The 23308-nt window shown below is 42.6% G+C and overlaps 4 protein-coding genes across 8 annotated transcripts in view; 2 read left to right on the top strand and 2 right to left on the bottom strand.

Annotated features, from left to right (window-relative positions):
* Nucleotides 1–4237, bottom strand: part of megf10 (multiple EGF-like-domains 10) — a 32601-nt gene extending 28364 nt beyond the window's left edge. The window contains exon 1 of the mRNA XM_056588749.1: nt 4004–4237. The gene's annotated coding sequence lies outside the window, so the exon portion shown is untranslated. The remainder of the gene's footprint in view (nt 1–4003) is intronic.
* A 2730-nt stretch (nt 4238–6967) lies between these two features.
* On the top strand, nt 6968–8794 carry c4h5orf63 (chromosome 4 C5orf63 homolog). Of its 4 annotated transcripts, XM_056588759.1 has the most exons (5): nt 6968–7085; nt 7200–7264; nt 7709–7827; nt 8093–8149; nt 8229–8752. In XM_056588759.1, exons 1-5 carry the CDS (start codon nt 7081–7083, stop codon nt 8391–8393), a joined length of 411 nt encoding a protein of 136 aa, XP_056444734.1. In that variant the 5' UTR covers nt 6968–7080; the 3' UTR covers nt 8394–8752. The 4 variants fall into 4 exon arrangements, with proteins under 4 accessions (XP_056444734.1, XP_056444735.1, XP_056444736.1 ...); XM_056588760.1 differs by lacking the exons at nt 6968–7085; nt 7200–7264 and adding an exon at nt 7097–7199 and having other exon boundaries at nt 8229–8794; XM_056588761.1 differs by lacking the exons at nt 6968–7085; nt 7200–7264 and adding an exon at nt 7120–7199 and having other exon boundaries at nt 7713–7827; nt 8229–8731.
* A 262-nt stretch (nt 8795–9056) lies between these two features.
* Nucleotides 9057–16650, top strand: lmnb1 (lamin B1). Its single transcript, XM_056588751.1, has 11 exons — nt 9057–9800; nt 10709–10865; nt 11200–11325; nt 11964–12134; nt 12320–12445; nt 13002–13222; nt 13739–13976; nt 14252–14356; nt 14746–14865; nt 15056–15157; nt 15462–16650. Exons 1-11 carry the CDS (start codon nt 9448–9450, stop codon nt 15501–15503), a joined length of 1761 nt encoding a protein of 586 aa, XP_056444726.1. The 5' UTR covers nt 9057–9447; the 3' UTR covers nt 15504–16650.
* On the bottom strand, nt 15728–23308 carry aldh7a1 (aldehyde dehydrogenase 7 family, member A1). Of its 2 annotated transcripts, XM_056588753.1 has the most exons (19): nt 23226–23308; nt 22806–22994; nt 22317–22370; nt 21986–22051; nt 21827–21907; nt 21107–21230; nt 20560–20692; nt 20175–20219; nt 19853–19930; nt 19483–19580; nt 19348–19389; nt 18962–19056; nt 18663–18747; nt 18473–18579; nt 18122–18238; nt 17677–17774; nt 17364–17437; nt 17192–17267; nt 15728–16939 (listed from the first exon to the last, which is right to left on the bottom strand). In XM_056588753.1, the coding sequence occupies exons 2-19, from the start codon at nt 22911–22913 to the stop codon at nt 16885–16887; spliced, it is 1536 nt and encodes a 511-aa protein (XP_056444728.1). In that variant the 5' UTR covers nt 22914–22994; nt 23226–23308; the 3' UTR covers nt 15728–16884. The 2 variants fall into 2 exon arrangements, with proteins under 2 accessions (XP_056444728.1, XP_056444727.1); XM_056588752.1 differs by lacking the exon at nt 23226–23308 and having other exon boundaries at nt 22806–23077.

Below are 23308 nucleotides of genomic sequence, written 5' to 3'. Positions count from 1 at the left end.
GTCTGTGCGGACGGTTAATGGAGGCACCGGGGGGGCTCTCTGGTTTCACTGGTTTGGGGAGGGGGGGCACAGCTGCTGCCCGAATCATGGCGGGTTCTTCCCATCCTGTGACAACTGCACTGGGACCAAAACAAGGCCAATGCTGTGTGTGTGTGTGAAACGGCTCTACACACACACACACACACACACACACACACACACACACACACACACACACACACACACACACACACACACACACACACACACACACACACACACACACACACACACACACACACACACACACACACTAACACACACACATACACACTGGAAGGGGGGGATTAGGGTGCACGACTCGCAGTATTGACATGATTCACAATTCCATGTCGAGGGATGCCAAGAATCGAGACCTGCTCTCTGAAGTCTTTCCAGGAACAGACAAAAGGCTGCATTGAATATATTTTAGATCTTGTTTTACATTGAATTGAATACGTTCTTTGGCAATACATGCTATCATGTGGACTTTGATGAAAAGATGGGACTTTTTTCATTGCAGGGCATATACGTTGACAATATTTTGCGTATATCTCAAAAGATTTTATTGTTGTTTGAATTAAATTCTTTGCATCTCAGCTAATTATAATTTAACAGATTAAATAGTTCAGAGTTTTCCCTTTGTGGCATCCACATTGAAACACAATGATACACATATAGCATGTCAACATGGACCCTCACAGTTTAGCGTTGGAGGAAGCCCCGCGTCCCAGCGTTAAAGTGGACAGCAACGTTGCACATCACAGGTCACGTCGCTCAGGAGACCAGGCTTAGGTGGCTGATTCTGGTCTGCTTTAATTCTGGCTGTTGCTCCCATCCCAAAGATATGCATGTCAGGATATCTTGAAACCCCCAACTGTCCATAGGTATGAATGGGTTGTGGGTCTATCGAGGACTAACTGTCTGCCAACCTTATACCTCATGTCATCACCCTGGATAGGCTTTCAGAGTCATATAGTGTCCATATCAGTTTAGTCATCAGTCTTATTCCACATGGATGTTTACTTCTGGAATATGTGAGACAGGCATGTCTGAGACATTGCAACCGGTTCCAATGCGCCTGCCAGTGTGTGTGAAGATGTGATGTGTGCGTCTGATAATCAGGGGGCAGCTGAACAATAAAAGCCTTGCAGTTCATTTGAGTTCAAATGCTTACCAATGAACTAACGAAGCAATTAACGACATGAATAACTCTCTACAAGTAGGGCCAGGTCAGAGAACCCAATACACTCTATATCCAGTGTGTCTTTCTCTGCAGGAATGTCTTTCTCTTTACGAATGGTCAAGCAAGCGGCGGGCTGTCCACTCGTGGAACTTTAAGTCGCATTACACTGGTTGTTAGGCTGTCCCAAAGACCGTGTCTGTCTTTTTTCAGCAGTTTTCCAGGAGACCAGCTGTAGTCAACAAGTCAACGACACAAGGTTTGCCGAGGTTTAAACAAGAGGCCTCAAAGAACAGAACCCTCATGGGCTGTTCATTCGATACCGACAGACAGATTCTGTTGACAAACGCTAGGCAGCTCCATTACCTTTGTTTTTGATACGTCTGTAATTAAAAGGGTTTGTGTGGTTGGTTGTAGGATTTCAGTCTTTCAAATTGGCCCCTTGATTAATGCTTCTGTGTTTTATCTGGTAGAAATGTTGGTATATTGTCTATGTTATATGTTGTGTATATGTTAGACAGTTGACAAGCTCTGTTTCTTTGACATTGTCAGTTAACACGTCTATAGAACCACTTGGCTAATAATAGACAATTCATTCACTACCCTCCTTTACATGTCAGCAATGTTTTCTCAATGGACAACAGTTGCAGATTTTCCTGTATTCCGGTTATTCTGAATACCAGACTGTTACTTTGTAGTAAAACAGCGGTTCTTTATGAGTTGTGACTGTAACTTCCCAAAAGTCAAGAATGTCCAACCATAAACACACAAATAGAAATGGTCAGAGAACCCTAAAGCGTGAGCCCTTTTTGAACACACTAAGATTAATTTAGGATTGTATACGGGTAATTCATCAGTTACAAAAAGATGTCCTTCTGTGCCTCATTTGATGTCATCTTGGGACGATCTAATAAACAACATTAAATGGAGTCATTGGAATCATATGCATTTGTGGTCATCTTTAAACCCACTGGAACTAGGTTACCCAAGTAGGCTCTTAATGGGAAGTCAAGGAGACACATGGCTAGACTCACACACACACACACACACACACACGCGCACGCATGCACACATGCACACACCCACACACATACACACAACTACGCACCTACGGACGATTTGGGATCTTAGCCAAGCTTGAAAACTTGAGGAGACAGACCCACTAGGGATTCGAGATTCAAAGGCAGAGACTCTGTCTGGCCAACTTAAATCACTATGTTATACGTGTAGAACTCAACACAAAATACCTTACCTTAACTATGGGAATGGTGTGTGTCGTGTCGGGTCGTTCATGCATCTTTACATTTGCATTGCAATTTCTGCCTCCATTGTTGATGTCGTGAGATAATTAAAATCATCCATGACATTGTTTTAGAGTGACCCAAATTGAAGATCACAGAGTTCTAAATAAAGAGATTCTGTTGAATCAAGCGTAAATGTTCTTCATGTAATATGCATGTAGGTTACTGTAAGTGTATTTTATGCCTGGTTTTCCACCACCGTTTACTCTCTTATTGGGGCCTCATCAACGGCTTAATCTCGTCAATGACAGACTCAAATTCTGTCCTGGTCTCCTCTCACCCTTTGAATACATTGTATTTGTTTTCAATATAGACAATTCAGTTGACTGAATAACAATATGCCATCCCCAAATCCATGCAATCCTTGATTCCTCTTTCCATCTATTTATATTTATAGAAACCGAGAGTGTGAGGGTGGAGCCAGATGTTTCATGCAGAGTTTTAGTTTTGCTTCCACGCAAATGGGCTATCATGTTCCTTATTTCATAGGCCTACACAGCAATAGTATTGTGTTACACCAATAGGCCAATTACTGAACCTCATTTGGAAGCCATCTGTATAAATGAGTAGGCCTATAATAACACAACAATCTGACATACTTTTACACAACCTAGTGGCCAGTGGTTTGAAATTGATAGTGTTGTTTGGAGAATCGGGAAACAAGAGATTACATAATTTCATGTGTGTTGATGTTGTTTTACAGTCAAACGTAATGACAATATCCGTGTCACGTTCACCTCAAAAAGGTTTGCAACACTGGGATTCAATTTCAACTATCTAAACTTCTGAATGAAATCATGTTCTGTAGGCCTATAGTAGGACCAAGCAGGACCAAGAGAATATAGCTACCCATATCTCAAAACTTTCTAATATCATATGTAATGTATGTATATCAGCCTAGGATGTTATCATCTATTCAGACGTCCCATGACAACAAATAGAAGGGAGGGGGGGGGGGGGACATTTGAAAGACCATTGTGCGTCTGCCCCAACACACTAGTCTACAGTTCCCTTAACAAAAATAGTCATGCCCTGAGGCAACGGATGGCTTGGGCTCTGCTTAATGTGTTGAGCTTTTGTCAAGTGTAGAAGAGCCTTATGGCAGGACAACGGTCTAACATACACAAGCAAGTCACTCAACCTCAAGGAGCCTACCCACAGAGATAAATCAGTAATGGGAATTATTCCCAACCAGTGACCCATGTTCGTTGCACAAAACGAAAAAATTATAAAAATAATAAGTCCACCAAATGTTCATATTTGTCGTCTATAAGTATATCTCTATATAGTTCTATGCGTTTGATATTAATTAGAAAGAACGTGTCAAATCTAAATTAAACTGCAGTGTGTCCTTCTCTTCATCTATGTATCAACATTAATTACAAAAGTTTTACTCGTTGATTAAAAAGCAACTTGACATTTGGCATCAAATTTGAGATTAAACACCACAAACGGGGTTGTTATCTAATATGTCTGCGCAAGAATACAGAAGCGATCATACCTTGAGAAATGGAATAGTGGATCCGGTTTATCTCATTAATCCTCTTCAATCTGAACGATGCAGCAGACTACATTTAACATCCAAACTGTAGCCTACAATTTCTTGAAATTAAGAACATCGTCATCTCCGGATTTAATTATAATGATCACGAAGTCAATTGAAAAACTAAATAAAAACGGTTAGCAGGTCAACAAAATATACGTCTCCGTATTCATCCCACGCACAGTGGGAAAGTTCCCCTCTTTCTCAAACCCAATGGCCCGAGTAGCCTACTCATGACCTCATCGCACTTTAAGCCAATGAAGTGCGTGCGCCATTCATGGCTGTTTTTCTGGCCAGTGGGTGAAACGATCAAGTTGTAAAGAAAAAAAACAACAACCTACAATTTAATGACCTGAACATTTTATGGTTATTAAGGCTAATTGAAAGTTGTACTCATAACAAGCAGAAGTGTTAGGATTTATGCCTTTACTTTGTATCAGAATGTTCAAGTTACAACCATATTTGGAGAAGCACCAATCTCGTTGAAGCCAGGGACTCTCTCTCTCTCTCTCTCTCTCTCTCTCTCTCTCTCTCTCTCTCTCTCTCTCTCTCTCTCTCTCTCTCTCTCTCTCTCTCTCTCTCTCTCTCTCTCTCTCTCTCTCTCTCTCTCTCTCTCTCTCTCTCTCTCTCTCTCCATCACTCTGTGTTTCTCTCTTTGTTTCTCTGTGTGTTTCTCTCTCTCTCTCTCCCTCTACCTCTCTCTCTCTCTCCATCAATTTCAGCAATGTCCCTATTTAGAATGGATGAAGTGAATAATATAAACATCAAAACAGAACGACTCAGACACACACAGCTCTCCAATAGCAAGGTGTAGTGATCAGAGGGCAGCTCACCTACTACTTGCTCTACTTAAATGGTTCAAGGTATAGTATGGTGCTTATATTTGGTCGTATAAACGTAAATGCACAGCCTATTCATATCTCTCAGAATGTGTGGACGCTTGGAATTTGTTTGAATTCTCAGAGACCTGGGCTAATGCTTTGATGAGCAGAGGTCTCAAGCATTGAGATATGTGTCCTCTGGTCCCCTCAGAACCTAAATGTGTTGGACCAAAATGTAAGGGGATGGTGACCACACAGCACAGCAGTGATGGGCACTGGACCAATGGAAGCCGGTGGCGTCAGGACAACAACCTACTCCTGAACTTGAGAAAGACTCTTCAATGGCAACAATACAGAGAGACAGAACTAGACGTTGAGTATGTTCACATGCACAGTCAAACCCGATTAGGTACTGCAGTTTTTTAGATGACAGATGAACTTACTTACCTACTCATTATGCGTTTACTTGGCCACTAAAAGCGGCCAGGTTAGGGGTATTGAATAGAAGTTCAGTTGAAAAAATGACAGGTGTGCTTAATCCAACCATAATATTCGGGGAGATCGATATGCGATGGAACGAATGTTCTTGACCGTATGATCTTGATTATCATCCTATGGATTTGACACATTGAGGATACAGAGGACGGACTTACCACATACAAAACCACCAAGCAATATGCTGACTTCAGGGAGACTAGGTCACCATCAAGGGGGTGGATGTATTGGGAGTCAACTCATAAAGGTTTCTGCCAATAAACCCCAGTTTATTGTTTATGTGTGCAACTGGCTGCTGCAGATGTCCACCGTGGTGGCCAGCGCACTCTTCTGCTCTGTGAGGCGCTTGAAAGACAGCAGAACCAACTGGCCAGGAGGTCCAGGTCTGTTGCTGACAGCCGGTTAGGCAGTGGCTGGATGGATGTTTGTAGAGTTCACTCTGTCTCCTATGGGAGGATGCTTCCTAAATAGGTGGCAGATGTAGGTTATATGGCAATGCATGTCCCCATTAAGTAGGAAGTACGGAAAACACACTAACTAGCCACTAAGAAATGGCGCCGTTTCAAGGAAGCACAGTAGGGTTCCTTGGTCGGTGTAGGATATCCCCTAATGCCGTGCGGCACAAGGAGTCAGTAATTAAGGGGCTACATCCTTCGATTCCGTCTTGGGGAACCCTTCTCATCCTCTCTTTGACGAGCTACAGCCTTTGTGACGCCTGCCATCACACTGCTCGTCAGCAGTGACCTCAGGACCAGCTAGTGATGACATCCCCCCCCTCCACTCAACTTAACCCTACTTAACACCTGCACAGCCCTACTCAGCTTCCCCTTGAGACTCTTCCTCCCCTGGACATGGATATTACACAGTACCCTCGAGACTTGCAGATCTGGAATTCACTGTTGTCCCCTCAAGGAGCACGCACGACGGCACTGGACTCTTTAGTCAGCCTTTAGACACTATAATGGTAGAATAAAGTAGTTTCAATAATGTATACATATATTATTAGACACTTAAGTCAGAAAATGTGTATTCGAAGGTTGAACGCACAAGCCATAAACCATTTTACTATTGTTGCATGTTTAATGCTGCTAAAAAGTAACTGTGTCACCATCAATTCAACTTGAACTTGACCTGAACTTAAACTTGCATGTATGTTGAATTTTTAATGATGTTTATACATGTATATATAATGTATAAAGCTTAAATTATGTAGCTGTTCTGTCTGTTTACCTTTCTCATTTCTCATATTCCATAGCAAGGAATCATCTATGATTTTTTTTGTTTTCACCCTCATTTTAAGTTATAGCTACATCATTTTCATTTTCTATTACTGTCCAATAGTTTCTGCTGTGATAACCTCGTATCACGTCAATTAATCCATTACCTCATTTATTTTAACAAATGAGTGTGCGGATCCTTAAAACATAAGATTGTCCCTTGAGCGAAATTAAAACCTTCCCCAGGGGGCAATTATGGCACAGAAAACCAGGAGCAATAAAGCAGCTGTTCAAGCCTGCCATCTAGTGGTATATTTGTCCTGTACCCGATTCTCAATGAAAACGGGATTACCTGTCACACACGTACGCGCACGCACGCGTGAGTTGACTAAACAAATGACTCCTGTATTAGTATTGTAATCGTCCCTAAATGTCATAGCAGTTAATAACAATGCAATCTTATAATAACCATTAAGCAACGCTATTGCTAACATCGTATATTATGTGGTGAGGTTATCGTTATGCTTTTACTTTGAAAAGAAAAGGGAAGCATATCCTCATACCGATGTATGTGCTTACTGGGCAACTTTAACCTGTGTTATGATTTCGTCTTTTCGCAAGGTCAGTTGGTTTATCGTCTCCGGTAACGTGCTCATGTTTCTTGATCGGAAGTCAAGTAATCTTAGGTGAGTCGAGATGGACTCTTTGTGTGAGATGGATTTTGGAGCATGCTTTTAACAACAGCAAAGTTCCACTAGCTAAAATGAGGAGACAGACTGCACACTTTCTTGAGAAAGCTAGAACTACAAATACCCCATCAGCCAAACTTGAACTGCAAACCCAAACCCCGAAGATTATGCAATAAAAGCAAATTATTGCAGTTGCATTTTTGCGTTTATCGTAGATTAATCCATATTTTTGCCTCGCTTAGTAACCGATTCGGTCTATTAAGAAGACGTCAGCTGATGCCAAACGTTATGTGGCATCTGAATGAGAACTTATAGGCCTATTACATTATACATGTAAACAATCAGCCATTTCCTGTGACTTAGCTTTTAGAGTTTTTTGAACGTGATGAACGAGATTAACGTGCAAATTGTTCTCTCCCTTATTATTTTGCTTTCTTTCAGATAGAATGAATTGTTTATTTACGCAAAGAGTAACGAGTGGGCTGAGAAGGATACCAGTGGTTCTGCTTCAAAGATCATACTCCCAGAAGCAATTGCCAACTTTAACTCTCTACACAAAGGTTTTTCTCTTTCTCTTTCTCTTTTTCTTTCTCTCTGTATATTGAATTGAAGTGGTAGACTTTTGATACATTGTGGTTGACATCATGATTATAATCATTCATCTTATTGATGTAGCACAATCTGTACGTTTTAAGCAGTCTTGAACTGTGTGTGTGTGTGTGTGTGTGTGTGTGTGTGTGTGTGTGTGTGTGTGTGTGTGTCTGTGTCTGTGTCTGTGTCTGTGTCTGTGTCTGTGTCTGTGTGATTGTGTGTAATGTCATGCAGGATCCTTGCCCTCTGTGTGATGACGCTAAAGAAACACTTAAACCATATAAGCACAGGGTAAGGATCCGTCTTAATGGAGATAAACAATTTAAATATGAACAGTGATCGTAATTTTTTACTTTCTTTGTGCCTTCAGTTTCTGTTTCAGATGGTAGATATCACATTGCCAGAGAACAAAACATGGTATAAGAAGTACAAATATGATATTCCGGTATTCCATTTTAACGGACAATTCCTGATGATGCATCGAGTTGACACTGGACTACTGGAACAACACTTGACCAAAGCAGAGAAAGAATAGATAAGATTTAGTTTTACTGATATAAAGATTGTCATTGTTTTGCATCTTTATTTTACAAAAATGAAGCATAAAGTATAGCATCGATACACTGTATTGTCCGATATGCATTTGAAATAGTATTTTGGTGGATAATTGATTGTCATATTTGAGAATTCCATTCCTCTCCATATCTACCAATACATAAGATGTGAATGATACGTGATACATTTAGATCAACTGCCTCAGACTTTAATGTTACATTTTGAGCTTTGAGTTTTTTCAAAAACTCTTTTTTAATTGTATTGTAATACTCGAATATTTGTTGTTATATTCCACTTTTAATTTATATTAATTAAAATGCAAAGTAAAAATTTGGTTTTAATTTGCATTTCTAATAAATGGCCTTGCCCTGCACAATAATTTACATAACAAATACCGATAGTAGTGAGTGGATGCCATCAATCAATACATGGTTATGTTTGAATATGCCTTGCTAGGTTCTTATGCAAACTTCGGCAGTATGCAACAAAAAAATAAGAAATCCATTAGGGCACGATATTAATCTGAAGAGAAATAATCTAGAGGAGCATGGCTTTTGAAGATCGCGATGCATCCCTTTCAAACAACCTGCTGGTAGCTGAACGCCCATCCATATGCTCCTTGTGCTTGACACCACCCATCCGTCCGGTCACGGCCTGTGATTGGCTCAGAGATCTTCTTTGAATATTTACTATCGGCCATGTTTGTTACCGGAGCTCCTCTTTCATTCAATTGAAAACGGGCAGAAAAACCTTCGCGGCAGCGTCGTCGCGCACCATTTTATTGTTTACCGGTGTATTTTTTTCAGGTCTTTAGTTTAACGTATTGATTTGGTGAAGTAATATTTTAGTTTCTTTGCCTTTTTCTAATGGACCGTTTTACGTTAACATTGTAATTCGTAGCACGTGTAATGATCGTAATTGATCCACAGTTGACGAGTTTCCGTTAGATTTCGATATTATCGCAGCACACCTCCTGCTATAGCCATTTTTATACATATTTAACTTATTAGACTAATTTATCAGTTTAATTTACAATGGCGACCGCAACCCCAGCCAGCCAAAGAAGAAGCACATGCTCCGGGAGCACGCCGCTGAGCCCCACCAGAATTACCAGGCTTCAGGAGAAAAGAGAGCTGAGCGACCTGAACGACCGCCTGGCCGTCTATATAGACAAAGTTCGGAGCCTGGAGTCCGAGAACACAGTTTTGCACCTTCAAATCTCAGAAAAGAGAGATGAGACCAGCCGAGAAGTGTCCGGGCTGAAGGCGCTGTACGAGACGGAGCTCGCGGACACCAGGATCTCCCTGGACGAGACGGCCAAGGAGCGCTCCTGGCTGCAGATCGAGTTGGGGAAGCTGAAGGCGGATCATGACCAACTACTACTGAGGTACGTTGAGGCGCTGTTTGTCCGCACTGCGGTCCTCTCTGGACTGGATGATATCCAGATATGGTCAAAACGAAACTTAAGTATAGGAATATTACTATCCGTTTGGAAAAATGAAAACGTTTTTTTTTTAAATAAATTCTACAGCTCATTGAGTTCGTAGGAATGAGAAGAAATGTGAAATGATGGCAAAACTTAGGCTCTTCTATAATTTATGCGACGGATACAATTTTAGATGTGGTAAAAATGTAAAGCTTTTAACTTCAGCTCAAGTTATAAGACTCTTTCTCGATGAATGAAACTTGTGCGCTCAACAATATTACAAACCGAAGGGTAGAACTCGGCCGTCAAATCGTCCTCAGAATTGTGACATTTCAAACAATAATACGCACGCACGCGCACACACACACACACACACACACACACACACACACACACACACACACACACACACACACACACACACACACACACACACACACACACACACACACACACACACACAGAGAGGGAGAGAGAGACCCTTTGTGACTCAGTTGCTGTTTGTCCACAACATTTGTGTAAACAGGTGTGGTGAGGCTTTGGAATGCAGCCGAAAGACCGTTGTCCGACAGAAGTCCTGTCGACTGCCCTTAGGGGCCAGCTGTTAGAACAGAGTTGGCTGATTATATCAAACCAAATCTCGGCCTCCTTTTTTATAATTGATTAAGAAACTGTGGAAATCTTATTTGGCACACTGCCCTTCTTTGTTGCCACCTTTATTGATTTACCTAAAAACGAAAACTATCATTATAGCTAGCTTCTAGTCACGAGTCTTCACTTTTTTTCTGTCTCGAGATTTACAAGCGCATACCTAGTCATGTGACCAAACAATGGCAGTCATTCAACTCCTATTCCCTCCCTCCCTTTAGCTACACCAAGAGGGACGGTGAGGCAACAGCCTCCCGGGCCCGAGTGAAGGAGCTGGAAGCTCTGCTCAACTCGAAGGATGCAACGCTGGCCACAACACTGTCCGAGAAGAGGGGGCTGGAGGCCGGCCTAGTGGACGCACAAGGGCGGCTTCAAGAGGTGCATACTTTAGTAGTTTATTTTTTGTTTTATTTAGTATTATTTTAGGTAGGAGTCTTAAGAACCGAGTGCTTTTAGTTTCCCACAGGATTTACAATTTCTCCACTTGGTAGCTCTTAAACATCAGTTATATTGGGGGGCGGGGGGGGGGCAATGATACATGCTCCCCCCCATCAAAATTACTTCATGTTTAAGGATATGCATACTTTGTAACCATACAGTTATAACAAATGTTGACATTGTTTTACTGTCTAAAACAACCACTTCACGGGAGCTGTTCACTGCCTCTGTTTCAAACAAAACGACATTGACTAACCGTATTGTAATCCCTCAGCTCGAAGTGAGCTATTCCCAGAGCAAGAGCCAACTGGCCGACGAGACCCTGATGAGGGTGGACCTGGAGAACCGCTGCCAGAGCCTGGTGGAGGAGCTGGAGTTCCGCAAGAGCCTGTACGACGGGGTAAGAGGAGTACCACCCAGGGGAAAAAATGCTTTTGTTTTTTATGATTTCCTATTGCCAGCACTGCTTGACAATGGGGATTGTTGTACAAGCAGTACTTATTTCCTGGAGCATTATTTTCTTTGATTGAAGGAAAAGGTGAAGGCTTACATTAGGGTATGAAGCAGTTCAGATTGATTTATTTGCCCATGTGTGTTTGTGTGCCAATTGCAATGTTGTGGCCGCCAACCCCCCTGGTGTAAATTACTGCCCATTTTAAATTGGATGGGGGTTAGGGTTAGAACTTCTCAGAAACTTCTGAGAAGTTACCACTTCTCTCAGAAACTTCTGAGAAGTTTCCTCTTCTCAGAAGGCCTGTTGACTGCTTTGCAACCAGGTTTGCAAATTTCAAGTGTTTTACTTACTTAATTGAACATGTTAATCAATAATGGATTTATCATCATAATTCCTAATTTTTCTCAATTAAAAAAATAAATATTTTTAAACAAACAGAATAATATAACAATAATGCTCTCACCAAACCAAACCCTATTTGTAATGGTACATAAAACCTGAATTGGCATTTTTCACCTGTTCTTAAATTCTTAATGAATCGATGAATGAAGAACCATTAACATCCCTAATTTGCAACACCGCAGGAATTGAAGGAAACCCGTCACAGGAATGTGAGTAACCTGGTGGAGGTGGACTCCGGGAGGCAGGTGGACTACGAGTCCAAGCTGGCCGGGGCCCTGGCCGACATCAGAGCCCAGCAGACTGAACAGGTGGACCTCTACAAGAGGGAGATGGAGAACACCTACATGGCCAAGGTATGGAAACTTGCAAACTTCCCATCAAATCCAAATATATACATATATAAATTCTGTTTTTGTACCGTCGTCATAGAATGTGAACAACGTTACCAAGGAGGTAACGTTGTTGGGTTGACCACTGGGAGTTTAAAGTGTGTCTGTCTGTCTGTCTGTCTGTCTGTCACTCACTCCCTCCTTCACAGCTGGAGGACGCGATCCAGTCCTCCCAGATGAGCAGCTCCTCGGCCACCATGAGCCGGGAGGAGCTGAGGGAGTCGGCCATGAGGGTGGACAGTCTCTCGGCCCAGCTCGCAGGCCTACAGAAAGAGGTGGGGGGGCCTGTGTTTTACACTTGAACCGATACGTGACTGGGAAGAATCACGTCGAGTCAATCAGGTCGTACGCGCAGGGCTCTTTGGTGACTTTTATTTCTCTCCCAAAGCACGGTGCTTCTCGTTCTTAAAGTGAGGAGGCACACAAAGATAAGTGTGGGTGTTGATGAAGGGCTGGGCTGTTTGCTCATCAGTGAAACCATCTCTGATTGTATCTCGCATATGGGCGGGTAGTTCTTCTTCGCGTTAGCACATCACTGTATCAAGTCGCAGATGCACTCAAAATGGGCTTTGTGTAGTGATACCAATCAGCAGCCTGAGGCACGCCACTTAATCAAAAGTAACCATCAACGTGACATTCTCCAGCCCAGCTCTTTAACTCTTCACACAGACTCCTACAGACACAGGGTACACGCTAGGTGTTGTTGAGTTGGCCTGTCAAGTCTGATACGTCCACACATTTCCACGTGAAAGAAATTCCCTAAAAGAAAAAAACCGCCCTAAATGATTTTTGTCTGCAACACGGTCCGATGACAGTCTGTGTTCCCCTCAGGCGCGTGGCTGCCGCGAGCGCATCGACGAGCTGGAGGCGGCGCTGGCCAAGGAGAAGGACACCAGCCGGCAGCTGCTGTCCCACAAGGACCAGGAGCTGTACGAGATCCGCACGCGCATGCAGCTCCACCTGGACGAGTACGCCCAGCTGCTGGACGTCAAGCTGGCCCTGGACATGGAGATCAGCGCCTACCGCAAGCTGCTGGAGGGCGAGGAGGAGAGGTCGGGGAACCCACACGTTGAGCCTCCCTGACTTGTTGATTGACCCTATGCTGGGACTGGGGACAAACTTAGTTTTGTGCGTAAGACGAACAATGTGAAAAGAGGCCGCTGCTGTCAATTCACACAGTAAGCCAGCCCTCCCATTTCGAAATGGATTGGAGGTAAAATATGAAGAATAGATGAAGTAATGTCTACCCTGCCCTTGGTTGTTTGGAGTATGTCCTGGATCGCCGCTAATTTTTACATGGCAGGGGAAATGAAGGTCTTGAATATTTAAAATATTTACATTCACTTGATCGGATGAAAACCAACATTCAGATGATTAACCGTCATGGGACGACATTAAGTGAGTCATCTCCCCCGGATGAATGCCGATTGTATCTACCCCCCTGAAGACAAAGGCCAGATGTCGGTGGGTGTTTATTAAACAGGAAAAGGGGGCTTAACCGTCTTCCTCTCTCTCTCTCTGTCTCTCTCTGTCTGTCTCTGTCTCTGTCTCTGTCTCTCTCTCTCCAGGCTGCAGTTGTCTCCCAGCCCGACGTCCCGCGTCACCGTGTCCCGGGCCACGTCCAGCAGCCGCAGCGTGCGCACTACCAAGGGCAAGAGGAGGCGCGTGGAGGAGGAGGAGGAGCAGCAGGGAGACGGCGGCTCCTCGGTCTCCGTGGCCCACTCGGCCTCGGCCAGCGGGGCCGTGTGCGTGGAGGAGCTGGACGACGACGGCCACTTCATCCGCCTGGCCAACACGGGGGAGCAGGTGAGGCACCGCGGGGAAACGTGCACCTTAGACCGGCCTGGGGGCTCGGGAGGTCTGTGCTGTCGTTTGGGACAAGCGACTGAACCTTGATAGTTTACTCAAGTCCTTTTTCTGTTTGAGGTTTGAAATGTGCCTGACCCGTCAGAAATGTGCATTTGGGAATTCTTGGTTTAATCGGGAGAGCTTTACAATCGCTTTGAAACGGGATCGAATCTACCATCCGTTATTTGGGTCCTTTTCATTGACCCTTCGTTTGTGGTGACTTGTGTCTGCAGGCCCAGGCCATGGGGGGCTTCGAGCTAACTCGGACGATCGGAGAGACCTCAGCGACGTACAAGTTCACCTCTAAAGCCGTCCTGAAGGCGGACCAGAAAGTCACGGTAAACCATTTGTAATCCTCTGGTATTGTTTCCATCTGTAAAGCATTTGAACACACAGCCCTGTGGCAGTCAGCTATTTTAACGTCCATACAGCAGTGTATATATATTGAAGCACAAGCAATAAAGCCATCTTGCTTCTGACTTTAAGTTTTAGGGAGGCTTCCTCTTGTAATTCAGCAATAGTATGTCAAGAGCATACTTGAAGGATGAAACCACTTAATCGTCGAGTTCAGTTCATACGTATTTGGCATGATAGCGGAACTGTGACCGCAAGAAAGGTCCAAATGTACGTGAAAATGGAGAAGGACAGCATTTTGAAGAGCTTTTTGATGTAGGATGTAAAAAAAAAAAAAAAGTTCAAAGGTGTGATTGTGCCGTGGCGTTTCCAGCTGTGGGCGGCGGACGCGGGAGTGAGCGCCAACCCCCCGACAGACCTGCTGTGGAAGGGCCAGGGCTCGTGGGCCGGGGGGCAGGATATCTGTGTGGTGCTGACCAATGCAGAGGGAGAGGTGAGCCACGACCACATCCCTTTGGTTCATCCCCTCACATTGGAGTCCATAAGGTCCACAGCAGTTACCCTCAATTAATGAGCCACGTGTCGAATAATGTGTCTTTGTCACTGACGAGCTCCGTTGTTCTGCGGACTGTCTTTCTAGCCCTTAATCAAGCTCAATGTTTCAAAACTGTGTGTGTGTGTAGGAGGTGGCCAGGCGATCCACATTGTTCAACGCTCCCATGGAGGAGCAGGAGGAATACGATGAGGACGTCGAGATCATTGAGGAGGACCTCTTCCACCAGCAGGTAGGAAGAACGTTGTTTTATCGCAAGCATCTTTCAAGCTTCAGTAGGTGATCGTTGCGGCTTTTGAGCGGTGGTATATGAATAGATCATTACAGAAATATTACCAGCCAGATAAAAAAAGATTCAATAAAAAAAAATATATTATCTAGACGTTCTGTTGTGCTTGTTTGACACACAAAAACAAGAGTCCCTAAATTACACACCGTGCCCTTCAGCCAATCATGTGCCTGCTCATGTTTGCATGAGATTACCTGTTCCAAGTGCTCGTGTTGGTTCTGATGTAGTTCCGCTCCGTCTCCTGCAGGGGGAGCCCCAGATCAGCAAGCGAGGCTGCTCCATCATGTGAAGACACCACCACTAGCAGAGGCTGATGTTGGGCCCGTTCTGCCACAAAAACAACTCACCAGTTTTCTATATCCCCGTGTGATACCTATATTTTTTAGTGACAATGCCAAACCAGTTTAGGTTGTTTGCTTTTGTGTTCATTGAAGTAAACACACAAACACGCACACACGTAGTCAGTTTTTTTGTAGAGCACACCAAGTTTTAATAAACAAGATTTCAAGTAAAAATTGTCTAGTGAGTATGTATCAAACACAATCGTAAGAACTTGGTCTTCCCCTAATCATGTCGGCTTATGAATAGCATCATGTCCTATTTGGAAATGTCAATACAAAAAGTTAAGCTTAACACTATAAATTCCTTTAGTCAAAACAAAGTACTTTAAGTACTTAAAATCTCAGCTTTAAGAGTTTAGTTTGTTTCATAAACCTGAGGATGGCTACAGAAGATTTGAATTAATTTGACATACAGCTCAAAACATTTTAAATCTGGGTATTCTAATGTATAAAATAAGTAGATTAAAGTAAGATTCAATTCTGATTAGACAACTTCTGATCAGGCAGCTTAACGAACTTTGAAGGGTACACTCCATGTATATAGCATAATTTAATCACAGCACACTAACTTACCAGGCTAAACATGATTGCCATAAGGTTATCTTTAGCTTGTCGCTAGTTAAAATATCTGGACCATGGATTGGATGGAAACCTGTAATTTTAAAACCAGGATAACCCGTTTATTGTGCAACTATTCAAACACTCATTGTAAGTCATTAAACCACTTGGACACTTCCATTTAACTTTTTTTATTCAAAGTGCTTAATGATATTAATGTCTTGCATACTTTTATGGACCGCAGAAGACACAGAAATGCGTTGCAAGTGACAGAGTTTTAACGTAACAGTGGGTAGGCAGCAATGCAGTACAGCCGTCCTAAGTGTCTCGGATCAATGCTCAAAGTGCGATTCAAAGCAGATAACTCAAGACTGGTCTTCCGCATGATTAAGATCCCAACATGTATCGGAACTGACGGCATTCTGCTGGAACAGACATCTAATGCGTCCCTGATTATCCGAGTTGGTACAGGTCATTGTAACCTAGTTGATTCTAGGGGCTCCCACAGTACAAACATTGTCGTCCTAGCAAAGAATGTACATAACGTATACATGTTGACAAATGAATGGTAAACTTTTCTTAAAGTATAGCAATGATTTATGAATCAGCCACAAGCTTCAAATAGGGATCACTGCCTGTCTAGTTTGACCTTTAACCATAAAAATGAATGTTTTTAGGGACAAAATATATTCTCTATAAAGAAAAACAGGACAATTGTAGTTTTGCACTTGGGTTCCCAGTTCCGTGAAGGTTGACCGTTGCCGGGGTTCTTCATTCAAACTTGATGCCCTGTGCCAAAGGAAGCTCCTTGCTGTAGTTGATCGTGCTGGAATGAAAAGGTTATAATTTTAACCAACGAGATCCAGGAGGCAAATGAAACAAAACTACTTGGCATGGGGTCATTGTGTTTATAAGAAGCAAAATACATATCTTGGCAAGTTAAATTATTTGAATTTACTTCTTGCTATTCAAGTCCCATGGTTAACAGAAGTTGGGGGACGAAAAACCACTTTTAAAAACGTCCGGTCGCCCAGAGAAATTAAACGACACGAAAAAACGTTTTTCTCCGCTCACTCACCACGTGGAGCGTCTCATGTACTGCTTCCAGGAGTCGCTGCCCGACTCTCTGCCTCCTCCAGTGTGTTTCTCCCCACCTAGAGGCAGACCAGGTCATGAATGTTACGAGGGGCCGCTGTGACTTTGGTAACTGCTCTCCATGTCAAACGATGAGCAGACCCTGCTTGACTTACCGAAGGCTCCTCCGATCTCGGCTCCGCTCGTGGGAATGTTGACGTTCACGATGCCACAGTCTGAACCCTTGGGGCTGGAGGGAGGACAGGTATCCAGTTTAAAAACTACAGTTCCATAACGTTTTATCCAAATACCAAGACTTAAGGGTTAATAGAGAGGGCAGCTGATTGTCATACTAAGGCTTTGACAAACAACATTTAAAAAATAAATCGATGATATACACAAGTTGTTGTTAAAATATAACTGTTTGCTTTCACAGAGGTGATGACACTATGAACACTTATCATTGGTAATTTTTGTACGAGTTCTTACCCAAGCCAGCGGAACACTCTTCCCATATCTTTGGTGAAGATGCTGCTGGACAGGCCTTGCTTCACCTCATTGTTCCAGCCAAAGGCCTCCTCCTCCTCCTGCGACGACATCATAGTTACATCCCAAAACATAATTTAGAACCAGAAGACCCAAAGAACAAAAAAGACTATTTATTATTTACCACACTGTCTACTTTACAGAAAATGTGGTAATTTGCAGCTGAAATGTAAATATTTGCAAAAAGACTGTCCAAGGGTTAAATATAGTTTGTCCCCTCAAAATCAAAAAGGACAATCATAAACGTTGGCATATTACTGCAGAACCTGCTCACAGAATTCACTAAATGCCTAAAATAAAATGAATAATCAATAAAATAGTAGTAGCACATCTTGCTTGCCATGCTATTCATAATAAGCATGCTTAATGGTCTTCATGTTTAATGTACCTTAAACTTGAGGACATAGAGGATGGGCACAAAGGTTTCGGTGTGAACGATAGGGGCATCATGGGCCAGTCCAGTGATAATAGTGGGCTCCACGTAGTTGCCAGGTCGATCGATCACCTTAAAAATAAGATAGGAAAATCAAATGGGACATTTCTTCCCCACGTAACAAAAAAACACTTTCTTTGTTACTTTATGGTACAGTATCTCTACCATTTAAAATATGGTATCTGAGGCATAATAAAAGAAAGCATTACAATTTTTAAATGCCTGAAGTCAAACCAACAATGGGGATTCATTGCAGATCGAAGCGTTTCCCTCTGAACCCATGATGAAAGAAGTCAAGCCCTGTACCTTTCCTCCACACACTACAGTGCCTCCCTGCTCCTTGGCCTTCTCCACGGCCGCCAGGTACTGCTCCACGGCCTGCTTGGTGTGCAGTGGGCCGTACATGGTGGTAGCTGCAGGACAACAGGACCGACGTCATTACACTGGGGGACGACCACGTTCAAATGGCTCATTCTTTGAATTTCAATGGACGTACCATCCCATGGATCTCCGATGCGCACTTGCTTGTAGGCCTTGGCGATTCTCTCCACCACTGTGTCATGGACGCTCTCGTGCAGAATCTACAAAGTCGAGGAACGTGTGTTTACAAAGTGCAACGTGATCAGAGAATGTGCACAGTTGGTGTTTTCTTCAAGAGCGCTTTTTGAGACACAAAGACCTGCTGCTTCACATTCAGTTACACAGAGAAATAACTTTGTATAGGGTCCACGCAGAGCAAGTGCAACCGCCATCGTGGGCTCCTTCAACCCTTCACCGGAGCCCGTTCTCACTGACCAGTCTCCTTGTTGTGGTGCAGCGCTGTCCGGCCGTTCCCACCGACGCAAACACGGCAGAGGGAACCACAAGATTGAGATCGGCATCCTCGAACACTGGAACAAACGGACGCACCAAAGTTATTACTTTCCATGTTTTATGTTGAATCCTGGACTGACAATAGATATTTGTCTTTGTCTCAGGAACGAGAATCAATCAAATTAAAAAAATTCAAATTAAAATCGATGGAATTACAGCATTTTATCTGTGAAATCTGCGATAAATCTACAGTTTTTTAACAGTTTAAAAAAAACGGCTGCTTGAAGATCAAGTTAACCAAACCAGCAACATAACTAACATTCATTATTATGGTTAATGATAATGATCAACTTTTTTAAAGCTCTTACCAATGATAGCATTGTTCCCACCGAGCTCCAGTAGCTGACGACCTTCAAACCAGACAGAAATGAGAGTTGAAATGTTAAAATAATTATGCATGCCTTTCTTATTTTATTATGATGACAAAATAAAATACTACTCACCGAACCTCTCCTGCACCATCATGCCCACAGACTTTCCAACTTGAGTACTGCCGGTAAACGACAGCAAATTCACACGCTCATCCTTGGCCATGGCAGTGCTGCAGAGAAGAACGGGAGGTTGGTTTCACGTGGAACAAAAACTGTACATGTGCAAAAAATAAAAAATCGGCTGAACGCAATTAAAGACTTCAATGTCTTCTAAAATAAATGTTACGTTTCTGCGACATTGCTTCAGACCAACTCGGCTGTTTCCATTGCGTCGCAATCAACCAGTTAGTGGACTTCATCTCGGTGATGGTGCTCTCAAACTCCACACTCTGGTTGATCTAAAAGGGGCAGGTGTATTCCCAGCATCCAGACCCTTCCTCACCCAACATCAGCCCCGCCACACGTCATGGAGCAGATGGCCCCGGGGAGGCTGTTGTGCTCCAGCACCTCCGCTACGATCCTGGTGAACAGTAAGAGACAAGAGTTAAAGCATGCTAGACCATGGGACACTAAAACACCAGCCAACTCCACTGAGGAGTGTTCTTTCATGGGTAAGGTGGCACAGCCCTTGAATATGTGGCTGCTTTCTTTTTTAAAACAACTTTAAAACAGCAAATTAAGCTCAGATGGTCTTCTTCACAATAATGCTTTACAATATAATACATTTATGAACCTAAAAGTATAGGTAAGGAAGTTATACTTACTTGGTTACAGCCACACTAGTGAGAGGTGTGGATGGGGCTCCTTTCCTAAAAAGGGAAAACACTTCGTTAGCAAAAACATGAAACCCAGGTTGGGCCAGATTTACTAATGGAAGTCAAGTTTTTCTTCTTTCTTGTTATTTAGAGGGCATAAGACAAGGGGTGAAATGTGGCCTGTAAAGCCCTTTGACACTGTGACACAATTAAGGTCAAGGAAAATAAACAAGACTTGAAAATGGACTTAATGAAAGGCTAATTATTCTTTTTGGTCAAATTCCATTTGCTGACACCAAAATGACACAGTGAAGCATACAGGTTTTCTTTTTTTATGTACCGACCACACCATGGTCTACCTACGGTTAAGGGGGTAACAGATCGGGGATCTTACCATAGACAGACGTTTCCACAGATGAGAGCCAGAGCGTTGTTCCAGCCGTAAACCGCCACGGGGAAGTTGAATGCGGTGATGATGCCGACCAATCCCACAGGGTTCCACTGCTCAAGCAGGGCATGACCTGGTCCTTAAGGAAATCAAAGTAGGTTGATTATTTGTACAGTGTTCTATGGCGACTGCTGCATCACAGCAAAACATAGTAAACACGACAACGTTGGATTGATCAAATGGTTGAGAAACCATTTGTGCCACTTCATACTAGTTTGTACCCAATATGCCAAGCAAGGAGCTACAACAACCCTGTGAGAAAATAGGTTTGTCTATGGAAAAAGGTATTTAATAAATGTATCCTCTATGCAGTAACACAGGGTTAAGTTCATGTTCTGTATGTTCTGTCAGAGTAACAAGAGGACACTGAACAGTACACCTGCATTCCCAAGACCAATGTACTGGAAAACCGATCCAGATATGTTTTTGCTCATCATATTCGATCACAGCTCCCTTTACTTGTGTATTATAATTAGGATGAACAGGAACTTACTTTCTGAGGGGAGAATGGGTCCACCAATCATTCTAGACAGTCCGACAGCATAATCACAGACGTCTATGTATTCCTGCACCTCTCCTACTCCCTCAACGTAGATTTTGCCCATTTCCAAGGAAACCTATAAAAATAAATAATAAAAAAATTAATTTGTTTTTTTTAATGATTGAAATGTGTGATTAACATGTTCCCTCTTAGCAATAAAGCCAATAATTCATAACCATGGCCTTTTTTCAAAGAGCCATATAAAACTTGTTCTAGTAAGGCCCCTCGCAATGGAAATATGATGTTATGTTATGATATTAAGTTGTGTCAAATTGTTTGCAACACTGATCTCACATTTTTAACTGTGAGGTCGAATCACTGCTTGACCAACGACACTATGATTATGTTAATATTATAATCATATTTTTAAATAAACTATGAATTAACATCAACTTATATAGATTATACGAGAGATAGCCAGTCTGGTTATTATCATGCCGGATAATTTACGATTGCAATAAGGAACAAGCCAAGCTGGTGTAAAATATCATGGAAGAGGAATCACAGCATGCACTCAACAGAGTATGGGTTGGCCTAACGACCTAACCCTAATCTACCATGCCCTCCAACAATGGCAAAACAAAAAGCAGTGATTTGCCCCACTGTCAAAGAATAGAAAAAAATCAGAAATCAACATCATCAATTATGGAAAAATGATATAGTCAAAATTACCAAGCGTCCAAGAACATCAATCTTCTTCCTAAGTGCATCTCCGATTTGTCTTACAATCTCGCCTCTTTTGGGAGCGGGAATCTGCCAGAGAAAATTATAGATTTAAAGTTACATATATATGTACAGTACACCCACATATATACACACCACTCAACTTACATCTGCCCACACTTTCCAAGCTTCCTTCGACTTCTGAACAGTTTCTTCGTATTCACTGAGGGTGGCCTACACAAAAGAGAAAATGTGTTCCAATGAGTGTCCTTTGCCATGTTAATAATTGTTGCATTTTTGTCTTTTGTGGTTAGTGGTCCCTAAACCGGGTTCTGGAGGATTGCAATGTTGCAAAACTACAAATTCTTTAATAAGTTAGCTTGATACTTTTGAAAATGTTACAAAACATTTTCTTCATACCCAATACAATCTATTAGCGCTGTAGGGTGAGGTATACAGTTGCTCTTTACACAAAATTAAGTTAAATGATGATATTTACCTGCCGTACTCTGGCGATGGGCTCATTGTTGGCAGGACAGTATGATGTAATGACCTTGAGGTAACGTAGACAACACATACTTTAACATGAGACCAGAACGTTTTGACTCTATAACAACTGAAAAGTTTCAAATAAGTTGGAATTTTTGTGTTCAGTGCCAACCTTCTTTATGCAAAAAAATCATTTATGAATACATTTGGCGATTCACTGCTACTCTATTTATTATACTTCTGAGGATACCACGCAAAACTACTCTTAAAAAAATTCCACAACACTAGCATGGTAGGTGTAGTTTCATGGTCACATGTCTTATGGGATAGCTGTCCAACGAAATACTTTGAAACATCCTATGCACGTTACTAAGTACATGCATATCTTTGGCATATTCAGCAATCAACGTGGCTGTTGTTACATGGCAAACGCCGCCACCTGTGCATGGCTAGCCTTGGCTAATCTATATTTGGACCTTCGGGAATCTATTTGACTTACCTCCCCTTGTCCTCCCCATGTCCCATGATAAACACCGTTGTTGTCCTCTGCCAAACCTAGCTCTTTCAGCCAGGCGTACTTTGGTTGATTAATCAGAAGTGTCGACATGGCTGCAGTATGCTTGCAATGGATGGTAAAAGTTTTCTGTCGAAAAGCCCTGTGCAGTGCGATGGTGGCCGTGAGGCAGCGCTGCATGGTTGAAAGAGGGGAGTTATGAATGGCCTGCAACGAATAATGAAATCCAGAGCCAAGTGAACTTCTGAATATCCCTGGCGGTGATTGGTCAAGACGGGACACCGCCTCTAATTTCACACTGCCAGTTAAAGGCAAGGTGTCTCGTTGAATATTGTGCAACATTTCCACTATAAAATTTAAAGAAATACTGTACATATATGTTATTGTGTTGAATTGTGTACTTACAATATTCCAAATTGTTCCAACAATGTTTAAATCCTGGGAAATCTGTACTTTTTTCCAAGGCAACGGTCCGTTTCCTTTAGATG

Source organism: Gadus chalcogrammus, chromosome 4, assembly GCF_026213295.1.
Source record: "Gadus chalcogrammus isolate NIFS_2021 chromosome 4, NIFS_Gcha_1.0, whole genome shotgun sequence".
NCBI lineage: Eukaryota > Metazoa > Chordata > Actinopteri > Gadiformes > Gadidae > Gadus > Gadus chalcogrammus.
Note: the sequence above shows the minus strand (reverse complement) of the source record. Positions and strands in the feature narration are given on the sequence as shown.